This window comes from Clytia hemisphaerica, unplaced genomic scaffold, assembly GCF_902728285.1.
Source record: "Clytia hemisphaerica strain Z4C2 unplaced genomic scaffold, Clytia hemisphaerica genome assembly, whole genome shotgun sequence".
In the NCBI taxonomy this organism is placed as follows: Eukaryota; Metazoa; Cnidaria; class Hydrozoa; order Leptothecata; family Clytiidae; genus Clytia; species Clytia hemisphaerica.
Window position 1 is genome coordinate 40,480 of NW_027103347.1, and position 12,493 is coordinate 52,972.

Sequence of the window (12,493 nt, forward strand, 5' to 3'; positions counted from 1 at the left end):
TTATTGCGAAAAAAACTAATATTTTTGATAGAGTAAGAGTAATTTATGAAAATCAATCATCGTCATTGTAATCTATTCGTTTCACAGGTCCATAACCAGACAGAATAGATTGATACTATGCTGAAAAATTCGTATAGGTTTTATTATACATTGTACAAACAAAGTTCAACTTTCATTATTGTTTATTTTACTCGATCCAATAATTGGGCTTTTCCAGAAAAAATTCGTTCATGGGAGGTGGAGGATATATTATTTTTTCTGTGATCTACCCTTGGACATTTCGATTTTTCACCCCCTGGACACGTGTTTTACCCCTGGACAAGCATCAAATTGACCCCCTGGACACAAATATTTACCCCTGGACATCGCAGATTCACCCCATGGACATGGCAGTTTTTCAGGGTTTTTTCAATACCCCTGGACAATATATCCTCCACCCCCATGAATGGTTTTTTTCTGGAAGAGCCCATTGTTATCTAGTTGTTAGTTTTCTTTCGTCTTTCAACCAACGCTAAAATAAAAGAAAGCAGATGAAATGGCACCCGTGTCTCATAGCCCCGGTGGAACTTTTCCTATGTATTGTTCAAAGGCTAAAATATCCAGTGTGGATGGTTTTGGAGTGCAATTTTTAAACATTTAATTTCGAGTGGGGATGAAATATAAGTCAATTTCCCAGTGGGGCTTAAAGTCCAGGGCATTTTTCTATCGGGGACGAAATTTTTGCCAGATTTTCCAGTGGGGCTGGGGTCTGTGACACAGGGGTGTGAAATGTATTTTACCAAAAATTAAAAAGTGAAGAACATGTTTTTGATTTTTGGAAAAATACATGTTTTTTTTGAAGCACCATATCTCTATTCTGCACTTTTGGATATTCCCTACACATTTGCCATTGATAAACTTTTGAAATATGAAGTATGAAGAAAAAAGGTCATCTTTTTTCCCATACCTGGATTCATATTCATATATTCTTCCCAGCTAACAAATCAAATGATTAAGATTACAACGAGGCTTTCGATTTTCTAGCTTGTTTCTCTTTTGGTTTCATCTTAATCAGGAATTATAATCTTAGATTTGAGAAACTTCTAGTTACCAGTAATAATTCTTCTACTTACGTGTGTGGTTATTTACCAAAGTTCTTCTCTCCAACTACAGAAATCATTCCAACTTTGTTGATTTCATCTTTTCAGTAACTATAGATAAAATCGAAAAACAAGATTAATATTGTAATTTTTAAAAATGTTGAAGATGAAAAAACTTTTCGAAAAAATATTTTCATTAAATTAATAATAAACCTCTTTTTCAGTGTCAATAAATCATTTTCAATTTTAAAGGGATGGTTTGCGAAAAAGTACGGTTCAAATGAAACTTAGAATCAAATCCTGATTTGACAAAAACTAAAAAACCTCTAATGAATTTAAAGCCCGAAGGGCTAGAAGCGAATCTTTAACCTTTCTCAAGCAAGAAAAACAGTGAAGACTTTAGAATACTGTATGTGCCGTATTTTTGACGACTGTTAGAATTTAGCACTTTCTTTGTTTTCAAGTTATATAATAATCTTGCGGAAAATTTTACTTTCTGAAATTTGTATAAAAACCATGCGGGCCGCTTAAGCCCGCGCAACTTAGGTAGGATTCAGCGGCTTCAAATCCAAACTAGGAGACTCGCTTCTAGCCCTTCGGGCTTTTACTTCATTGGTTTCGTCCTTCCCAAGTTCGGGAAAACAAATGTAAATATAAAGTGTGAACTTACCAGGTGAAACATCTACACCTTCTTCTTTTTGCTTTCGTTTCTGTTCGTGCAGTTCTTTCATTTCGACAGCTTCACGATAAATCGAATGATGATCACCAAGTCGTTGCAAAGATATCTCTTCTACTTCAGTCAAGTGATTCATTGCTTCTTCAATCTTTTTCATACCAAACAAGCAGTGTGCCAAATTAATTCTGATGGAGAGAATAATTGGATGTTCTTTATCCAACACCTGTAAGCCATCTTCAAGGGTTTGTGATAAAGTATCATGGGCTTTATTGGAAAGTCCTTTTTCTGCAAAACAACGCCCGATAACGCTTGTCGTTTGTAAAACTTCCGGATGGGATTTGTCGAATGTTTCGATCTGTTTTGTTTGTGTTGATTCAAGAATTTTCAATGCATCATTAAAACGTCCTTTCATTGATAGAACATGACCGATGTGGAAATTGTTTCTCAAGTATATATCGTGATGGTCACCAAAAACTTCTGACAATATCGGTTTGGATGATTCGAAAATTTGCAACGCTTCGTCGAATGCTTTCATTGTCTTCAAACATTCTCCGATATAGATTCTGCCAATCAAGTGATTCCTGTGTCTCTGGCCTATTGTTTTATTTTCAATTATTTCGATTTCTTTAAATATACGTAATGCGTCTTGATTTTGAGATAAATTCATGAAACATTGTCCAATGGCATGCTTCGTGGAGAGGTAACTGTTGTGACGTTCACCGAGAGTGTCCTTTTGAACGGTTTCGATTTCTTTAAATATACGTAATGCCTCATGGTAATGAGATAAATTCATTAAACAGTGTCCAATGGCATGCTTCGTGGAGAGGTAACTGTTGTGACGTTCACCGAGAGTGTCCTTTTCAACGGTTTCGATTTCTTTAAATATACGTAATGCTTCATGGTAATGAGATAAATTCATTAAACAGTGTCCAATATCATGCTTTGTGATGAGGTAACTGTTGTGACGTTCACCGAGAGTGTCCTTTCGAACGGTTTCGATTTCTTTAAATATACGTAATGCTTCATGGTAGTGGGATAAATCTATGAAACAGTTTCCAATGGCATGCTTTGTGATGAGGTAACTGTTGTGACGTTCACCGAGAGTGTCCTTTTGAACGGTTTCGATTTCTTTAAATATACGTAATGCGTCATGGTAATGAGATAAATTCATTAAACATTGTCCGATATCATGCTTTGTGGTGAGGTAACTGTTGTGACGTTCACCGAGAGTGTCCTTTCGAACGGTTTCGATTTCTTTAAATATACGTAATGCTTCATGGTAATGAGATAAATTCATTAAACATTGTCCGATATCATGCTTTGTGGTGAGGTAATCGTTGTGACGTTCACCGAGAGTGTCCTTTTGAACGGTTTCGATTTCTTTAAATATACGTAATGCGTCATGGTAATGAGATAAATTCATTAAACATTGTCCGATATCATGCTTTGTGGTGAGGTAATCGTTGTGACGTTCACCGAGAGTGTCCTTTTGAACGGTTTCGATTTCTTTAAATATACGTAATGCGTCATGGTAATGAGATAAATTCTTTAAACATTGTCCAATGGCATGCTTCGTGATGAGATAACTGTTGTGACGTTCACCGAGAGTGTCCTTTTGAACGGTTTCGATTTCTTTAAATATACGTAATGCGTCATGGTAATGAGATAAATTCATTAAACAGTTTCCAATGGCATGCTTCGTGGAGAGGTAACTGTTGTGACGTTCACCGAGAGTGTCCTTTTCAACGGTTTCGATTTCTTTAAATATACGTAATGCGTCATGGTAATGAGATAAATTCATTAAACAGTGTCCAATATCATGCTTTGTGATGAGGTAATCGTTGTGACGTTCACCGAGAGTGTCCTTTCGAACGGTTTCGATTTCTTTAAATATACGTAATGCTTCATGGTAATGAGATAAATTCATTAAACAGTTTCCAATGGCATGCTTCGTGGAGAGGTAACTGTTGTGACGTTCACCGAGAGTGTCCTTTTCAACGGTTTCGATTTCTTTAAATATACGTAATGCTTCATGGTAATGAGATAAATTCTTTAAACATTGTCCAATATCATGCTTTGTGATGAGGTAACTGTTGTGACGTTCACCGAGAGTGTCCTTTCGAACGGTTTCGATTTCTTTAAATATACGTAATGCGTCATGGTAATGAGATAAATTCATTAAACATTGTCCGATATCATGCTTTGTGGTGAGGTAATCGTTGTGACGTTCACCGAGAGTGTCCTTTTGAACGGTTTCGATTTCTTTAAATATACGTAATGCTTCATGGTAATGAGATAAATTCTTTAAACATTGTCCAATGGCATGCTTCGTGATGAGGTAACTGTTGTGACGTTCACCGAGAGTGTCCTTTTGAACGGTTTCGATTTCTTTAAATATACGTAATGCGTCATGGTAATGAGATAAATTCTTTAAACATTGTCCAATGGCATGCTTCGTGGAGAGGTAACTGTTGTGACGTTCACCGAGAGTGTCCTTTTGAACGGTTTCGATTTCTTTAAATATACGTAATGCGTCATGGTAATGAGATAAATTCTTTAAACATTGTCCAATGGCATGCTTCGTGATGAGGTAACTGTTGTGACGTTCACCGAGAGTGTCCTTTTGAACGGTTTCGATTTCTTTAAATATACGTAATGCGTCATGGTAATGAGATAAATTCATTAAACATTGTCCGATATCATGCTTTGTGGTGAGGTAATCGTTGTGACGTTCACCGAGAGTGTCCTTTTGAACGGTTTCGATTTCTTTAAATATACGTAATGCGTCATGGTAATGAGATAAATTCATTAAACATTGTCCGATATCATGCTTTGTGGTGAGGTAACTGTTGTGACGTTCACCGAGAGTGTCCTTTTCAACGGTTTCGATTTCTTTAAATATACGTAATGCTTCATGGTAGTGAGATAAATTCATGAAACAGTGTCCAATGGCATGCTTCGTGATGAGGTAACTGTTGTGACGTTCACCGAGAGTGTCCTTTTCAACGGTTTCGATTTCTTTAAATATACGTATTGCGTCATGGTAATGAGAAAGGTTATTTAAAGTGTTTGCATAATTATATTTAGTTTTAAAATACAAGTCTTTTCTCTCATAACCATCTGTATGTGAAAGTTTTTCCATCATTTTTTTCAAGTAGTTGGAAAGTCTTCTCATATGCCCTTGTGTTTCAAAAAGATGAATCAAATCATTCTGTACATCAATCAATTTCATAAGAAAGATATTTTCAACATCTTTTTCACAGATGAAAAGAAAATGCTGGTACCAGTATTTGCCATCCATTTTTTTTTCTTGACTTCTGCAATTTCTCATGTCTTCAATAAAGGTATTTGCTAGCTCTTGATAGACTGGTTCTTTGACATTTGGAACGTAAGTTTTGAGAAAGGTTTGAGTTAGTTCGTGACAATTTATTTGGTTTTCTAGAAAGCATGTACCTGTGTTTGTGGTTTCAATGATTGAGTACTTGGCCAATAAAGATAATATCTTATTTAGAACAAATACATCATCAACAAATTTGATCAGTAATCCTTTCCTGATGACTTTTCCATCCAAGTAGGAGATTTTGTTTAGAAGATCAATAACTTTTTGACCACCTTCCTGTAATAATCTATTATAGGTCAAAGACAAAGTAGTATAAACTGAAGGGTTTCCGATTTCTTGGGTTCCCTCTGAAAGAAGTTCTTTTTGTCTTTTATCGAATATGGCTAGGTACATTTCAACAGTTAGTCCATTCTTATTAATAAATGAAAAAGCCTGCTGTAGAGCAAGGGGTAGATAGCTGAGAGTTTTTAGAAGTTTTTGGTTTGCTTCTTTATCTTTGCGTGCTTCTACATCGTGGATATTTCTCTGTAAGAACTGTTCAGCCTCTTCGCTAGAAAATTGTCCTATCTTGATAACATCGAATCGTTGATCCCATTCACTGCATTGTGAGGTGATGAGAAAATATGGTGCTTCCTTTTTTTTGTCAGGAATCAAATCGACCAAAGCAGCCTGATTGATGACATTGTCTAGAACAAACAATACTTTACGGGGTTTATTCACATCCTGTCTTACTGAGAAGTAATCGTAAACAAGATTTGAAATCTCTTTCAATGGTTTGGCTGACCCATTTTGATTATAGATCTGATCAATGCCACATCGGTTGGCGATCTCGGTGAATGATTTTTCGATGTTGACAAAGCTGTTGCAGTTAATCCAACAAACGATATCCTCGTAATAAACATTACGATAGGATTGCCAATACTCGCGAGCAGTTTCTGACTTTCCACTGCCCCCAATCCCACTGATGACAACAGAGAATTTGAAGTCATCGTGGTGTTGACGGTAAACTGCTTGGTGAATATTGCTGATCAGGTTTGCTCTTCTGAAGTGGTTGGCAACTGGCGGTAGACAGGCATAATTGAAAGAAGTCTTGGTCATCAGTTTCTTCACTTTAGAACCAGCAATCCATATATTACATATGTCATCAAATTCAGCCTTGGATAGCCCTAGCTGTAATAAGGGTTGTTCTGCATCACTTAGTATGGCATTGAATTCCGGTAGACTGACTTTGGTACCACCATGTTGGATCCTATTCCTGATTTTTATCAAATCTTTCATATTTTCTCCGAAGAACTCTCTAGTTACAAAAAAGAGGAGTGTACTGTCAAACTGGTCAAGGTAGACCATTCCAGAAGTTGGAAGGAGTAATTTGTATTGCTCATCTTTGATGACATTTTTTTTCCTCAGTTTATCGATTGTAGCTTTATGTGATAGAAAGAATTGAAATACTTTTGCTGGATCTCGTGTGTTCAGTTTTATGTGTATTCTCTCTCGCAGTTGGTTGTCTAATTTGCCAAGGAGAACCTGGCAACGAAACCCTCTTTCTTGGTCCTCGTCAGTACGCGACTGTGTATTCAGCATCTGTAACGTAAATAAAAGAAAAACCTGTGCCCACCAAATGGTTAAGAATGAATTTCCTTAATATGCTATGCTACTTAGCCTTCATTATTTTAACTTAGTCACGCGTGAATCTGGTATTTTACAGACTAATGTTAAGAAATTTACTCTCAAGCTTTGTTCCGATAATAACTTCTTGGAGGAAAAACCAAATACTTTTGGGACTAATATGACATTTACTGACGTTTTTGGTGCCAAAATTCAGAAGGAGTCGATAAGCCTGTTTCCCCAAAATATCTGTTCTCCTTTTCCAGATGATAGCCTTTACTCGAAAAAAAGGGAAACAGAATAGAATTTTTACGAATTTTCTATGAGCAAAAACAGATATCAATCACAAAAGTCCTGGAGAAAACTAGATAAAGATTTCTAGGAGAGGAAAACAGATATCCAATTCCTTAAAATCTTTGTGGAGTCAAATCAAATTCTCTAGCGTCTGGGATTAAAACTTTGGTAGGAATGATATTTTTGAACATTTTGGTCAACAGATCAAATTTCCCAAGAATATTAATCTTGGTGAACAGATATTTAAGAAAAGGTCCTCACTAGATGCTTTCAAAAATTGTATGTATTGCTTAAATTCAAATCAAGAATGTCCAATAGACTAAACTGGGGGTGAACTCGGTTGGTCTCTATGTCAAAATGGTACATTTAAGTACTAATATATCACTTCCCAAAATTGGGGCGATGGCATAGTGTGCAGAGGGGTCTGAACCCACCCCATTAATATTTCATCCCCCCTATAAAGGTATCCCCCCTATTTTTAAAATTTTTTGATCCCGCACCATTTACAGGGGTCCGAGCCCCCAGCATATAATTTGTACTCCCAGTATTGGGGAAGAATTTTGATGAATGAAATATATTTTTCAGTGTGAATTCGTACCAATAGTCAATGAACTTGAAAATACTAGCAAATAAACAGTAAAAAAGTTACTATTCCCCCATTTTTATTTGACCCCCCCTATAAGCTCAAACCCCCCATTTTAACTGGAAAATTGCCCATCCCCCCCCTATAAAGCCTTCCTTGAAAACTCGGATCCCCCCCTTAAAAAAAGGGGGGGTTCATACTATGGATGGACTATGTATGTGTGCATAAATTCAGCGAAAATCGTTTTAAAGTTTGCCTCAGTATAATTTGCAGCCAATCATTGGCCAGCTGATCATATATCTCTTATTTTTAGCTACAATCAGTGTCATAATATATTGGCACTTTTGACTAATTTACAATTTTTCGAAAATTGAAGTTCGAGCGAGAATGTCAATTTTTAGGCCTTCAACTTGATTTCATCGAGTATTTCGATCTGGGAGGGATTTATGGGTTTCTAGGCTATTATATTTCAAGCCCTACTAGACCATTTTTGAACTTTTGGATCCTCAGATCCTAAGGTCCTAAGTCTTAAGTCTAGCGTTAAAGCTCAGAGTTAAAACTCTACCCTTCGAACCAGGGGGGGGGGGTCTTGCAGTTACTCCTTGACACTATGTGGAGTAACTGCAATTTTGGACATTTTCTACAGACACCACCACCCTTGCAGTTATTCCATAGTGTACTAACTGATTTTACCCTCAAAATTGGTGTATACCACCCCCAAAAATGCCAAATTTGGCAATTTTTTCACTAAATTCCTCATTTTTGATACCATTTTACTGGGTACGTGTTATTAACGACCGTTCAAGAGTTAAATATCTCAATCATTTTCCAAGTTTGTTAAAATGTCTTTCATGCCTTGATTGAAGAAAAAATTTTGTGATTTTTTTTTGACTTTTGAAAAAAATGTTTTGAATTTTTTTGCTTCCAGAATTTTTAAAAACCTAAAATTTTAAGTGAAAAATTGAAAAATGTGCTCACTTAGTACACCATATACTACCAAAATCGACAATTTTGGGCTTAGGCACCACCCATGTTGTAAGTTAGTCCACTGGTGGCGTAACTGTTTTCCCAAATTTTGGTTTATATACCACCACGGTAGTAATTGTCATAGTGTCTATATAATAACTGCATGACCCCCCCCTGTTCGAACCTACTTTAGAGCACTTACAAATCGAATGTGGTTTCAAAACACCCCGGTGAAATTCCCTTTTGTGCCAAGTATTTTGTCCCTGATTGTAGTACCTGGTGCTAAATTTAGGTTTTGGGTCCTAGGTGAATTAGGCAAAATTTTGTCAATTCAGAACTATTACTTTAGTTACAATTGTCCCAGAAAACTTTCCAGACTTTGAACTCAATCATTTTGGTGAGGTGAACTTGACTGTTGGGTATTACAAGGTATATTCTGTCACAGCATCAGCTGCAGTTTTCAGTTTTTTCTGTGTTTTGCCCTTTTTGGCCATTTTTTCTGTCTGGTCTGTGTTTTGTTCTCTGTTTTTGCATTTTTGGGATTTTCAATGTTTTTGGACATTTTCAGTTAATTTATGTTAATTTATGTCAATTTATTCAATAAATTTCAAATAGTATATGTCAACTTTGCTTTATTCTGCATTTTTCATTTATAAATTTTTGGTCTGTATTTTATACACAAGTTGATAAATAGCAGTGCCATTCTCAGTTTTGCATTCATTCCAAAAGGAGCACTTGAAGGGTGAACATCAATTTCCCAAATTTCAACTTTCAAGTCATTCAACTCAAATATGACTTAGTCACACACTTTTCACAGTTTTCATACCCAGGCTAGCTGGTAAGTTTTGCTTTTTCTTTTCAGTGTTTGCTTTTCCTGTCTGCCATTTTGCCTGGGTGTTGTCTCTTTGCACTGCTAGGACTTAGCCATTTCAACTTATATTTTTTCTTCAACTTAAACTTTTTACATAGACACTTCAATTATAACTTCAAATTCAATTTATTCTCAATGCAATTATACTTCAATTCTGCCGTCCAAAGCAAAAAACAGGTAAGTCCATAAAAGTCAACATTGAGAAAAACGCAAAAAACCTTTTGACCTTAGCCGAGGTACCTTTTCTCTATTAACTAGCTCAAGTTTTGTATTTTTGGAAAGAAAGTAATTGTAGAAAGTAAAAGGCTAGTCAATTTCTTTTACTTAGCTATTTATTATCAATTTATTGAGAGATTGTGGACTTACCTGCTTTTGACATAAGAAATGAATGCCGTGGTTATATAGTATTTTTTTTAAAAAAGAAGGTAAGTCCATGTTTAAATTAACAAGACGAGTTCAGAGTGAGGGAAATTTCGAAACAAACTTTAGAATTCTAGAATGAATTCGAACATTCGATTGACACATTCGAAATGCTAAACGTTCGTATCTTGAAAATTGACAGTGGAATAGCATCTTTTAAAAGAAGGTAAGTCCATAATTAGACTAAGGTAAGTCCATTAAAGAGGTAAGTCCATCTCAGAGAATTAATTTATTATCCTTAAAAAGAAGGTATGTCCATTACTGTGATAATAGGTGGACTTAACTTCCTTTGCTTGGGAATTTCCTTTTTTCGATGGACATACCTGAAAATGACATGGCCGTTTTTCCCGGTAGGAAAAATATTTTGAATTTTTTTTTTCAAAAATGAGTTACTTGGGTGCTATAGAGTCAATTTTTAGAAAAAAATAAATTTTCGAAATTTTGGACTTACCTGGTTTTTGCTTTGGACGGCAGAATTTATTTTCAACTTAGATATATTTGTAAGACTTAGTTAATTTTTTCATTTTAGTTCGAACCATACTTCAATTGTGTTACGAACACAGCCAGTCTCACCTTCATTTGCCCCTGACCCAACATTCGAACAGAAAGGGTTCAACAAACTGTACCATTGATGCAAACACGATCAAAGGACAGATTCAACTTCGACACATTCTCAAAGACTGGTCGTAAGATTCCAATGGAGACCACACCTCCAAATTCAACAAAGGATGCAATACCTGCAACAAAACCTAAGGAGACCACACCTCCAATTCAAACGGATACCAATCCAGCCAACTTAACAGAAACAGATCAACCTCATCCAACTGATGAAGGAACCAAGCCAAAAGAAATGTTACCTCCTATCAAAACAGGTGCGTTCAAAGAACTTTTCCTTTCAATGGCAGAGCTTCATGACGAAATCATGGACACTATGGAGGACAACCCTGTTGATATGATACATCCTGACCGGATGAAGACCTGTGTTACTCGTTTAGAAACTTTACGAACTGATTACAAAAGAGTTAACAGACAACTGAAACTGAACCTATCAGAAGACGATTACCAGAAGTCGTACGCAAAACCATTTACCAAGCTTTGCTCCAATGTCATTGAATACATCGGAAAAGTCAACAAATTCTTCAAGGACGACAGTGACTCAAACACCAAGACTCAGACCGATGCAGACAAACAAAAATCTGACTTCATCGTGAGTGAAATTAATCGTTCCATCAAATTTCTCAACACTTCAATGCTGTGCACCATCAGTTTGATCAGCAACGACGATCTCAAACAACGTAAATCCCTGTTGGAAACCCAGACAAAAGAACTAAAGGAAATCTCAAAGAGGTTACAAGAACTTATCTATTTGCGCCCAAATATGACAATGTATAATGAACTTAAAATAAATTATACAGCCTTACAAGACAAAAAGGAGGAATATGAGAGCAAACTCAATCAAGAACTGAAGTCAAGAGAAATTGAAAAGTTGGAAGCCTTCAACAAACGTCGCCTCAACATCAAGCTCAGCACATTCAGCGGGTATGATTCCTCTATTGACATCTACACCTTTATTGAAGAATTTAAGAAGCTATACTCAGACTCTGTTCCCCAAACACTTCAAGCTGAACTTGTCAAGAATAATCACCTTGGCGGCCAAGCCTTATCTCTGGTTCAAACCATCGATTGTATCTCCGAAATATGGGATCGTCTAAAAACTGTGTTTGGAGACAAACAAATTTTACTCCAACATAAACTTCAAGGCTTATACAAGATTGAACAAAAATCCAAAGATCCACTGAAGATCATTGACTTTCTATCACAACTAACAAATGCTATGCGAGATCTAATGAGCCTTGCATATAGCCATGACATCGAAAACGAACTCTACTTCAGCGATGCAATCAACCAAATCACTCAGATGCTTGGTGAGATGGCTCAACCTATCCTGTGAGGTACCAAAGAGAGGAAAATCAAAGTGGAAGCAACTCATTGACTTTCTTGAAAAGGAAATGAAAGTCCATCAACAGAAGGCTGCCATCCAGAAGTCATCTGCTACCATACCAAACAACCAGACAACAACAACAAATCACCCAATGGCAATGGCGGTGGCAATGGCAATGGCGGTGGCAAAGGAAAGCGGTCAACCTACAACAGCTTTCCAGATCAATCATCTTGTTACATCTGCGGAGATACCAACCACACTCAAACCAATGGTCCAAATGGTACAAAGCTTACACAATACTTTTCTTGTAAGGTATTTGTTGAAATGACACCTGAAGAACGTTTCAAGACCCTTCAACTCAAGAACCTCTGCTACCAGTGTCTCTTTCCAGGGGCAAGACGCGATCAAGGCAAGCACAAAGATGGTCAATGCCAACAAACCTTTATCTGTCAACATCCATATCATCAACCATTTAAACCCAAGAAGCATGTACTGGTTTGTGAAGAACACAAGACGCACAAACAAAACGAGAGAAGGACGAAGAGGACGAAGGAACCAGTGATGGAGACAAAAAATTCTTAGACGCACTTGTCAAAACGATCAAGATTCAAACACCAAGTATTAAGAGTGTTTCAAGGATTGGAAGAAAGGCCGAAGATAAGAAAAGACCAATAAAAGTTGTCCTTGGATCGGAAAAAGAAAAAATGACTTTCCTTC

The 12,493-nt window shown here is 36.5% G+C and overlaps 1 protein-coding gene across 1 annotated transcript; it reads right to left on the reverse strand.

Moving 5' to 3' along the window:
- Positions 1-482: 482 nt before the first annotated feature.
- LOC136819852 (uncharacterized) lies at positions 483-6,704 on the reverse strand. Its single transcript, XM_067076100.1, has 2 exons — positions 1,750-6,704; positions 483-1,190 (listed from the first exon to the last, which is right to left on the reverse strand). Exons 1-2 carry the CDS (start codon positions 6,674-6,676, stop codon positions 1,156-1,158), a joined length of 4,962 nt encoding a protein of 1,653 aa, XP_066932201.1. The 5' UTR covers positions 6,677-6,704; the 3' UTR covers positions 483-1,155.
- Positions 6,705-12,493: the final 5,789 nt, after the last annotated feature.

Coding starts and splice junctions, on each gene's coding strand:
- LOC136819852 (XM_067076100.1), bottom strand. CDS start 6,676: ATGCTGAATACACAGTCGCGTACTGACGAGGACCAAGAAAGAGGGTTT. Junction 1,191..1,749: donor AGGTGTAGATGTTTCACCTG/GTAAGTTCACAC, acceptor TTTTATCTATAG/TTACTGAAAAGATGAAATCA.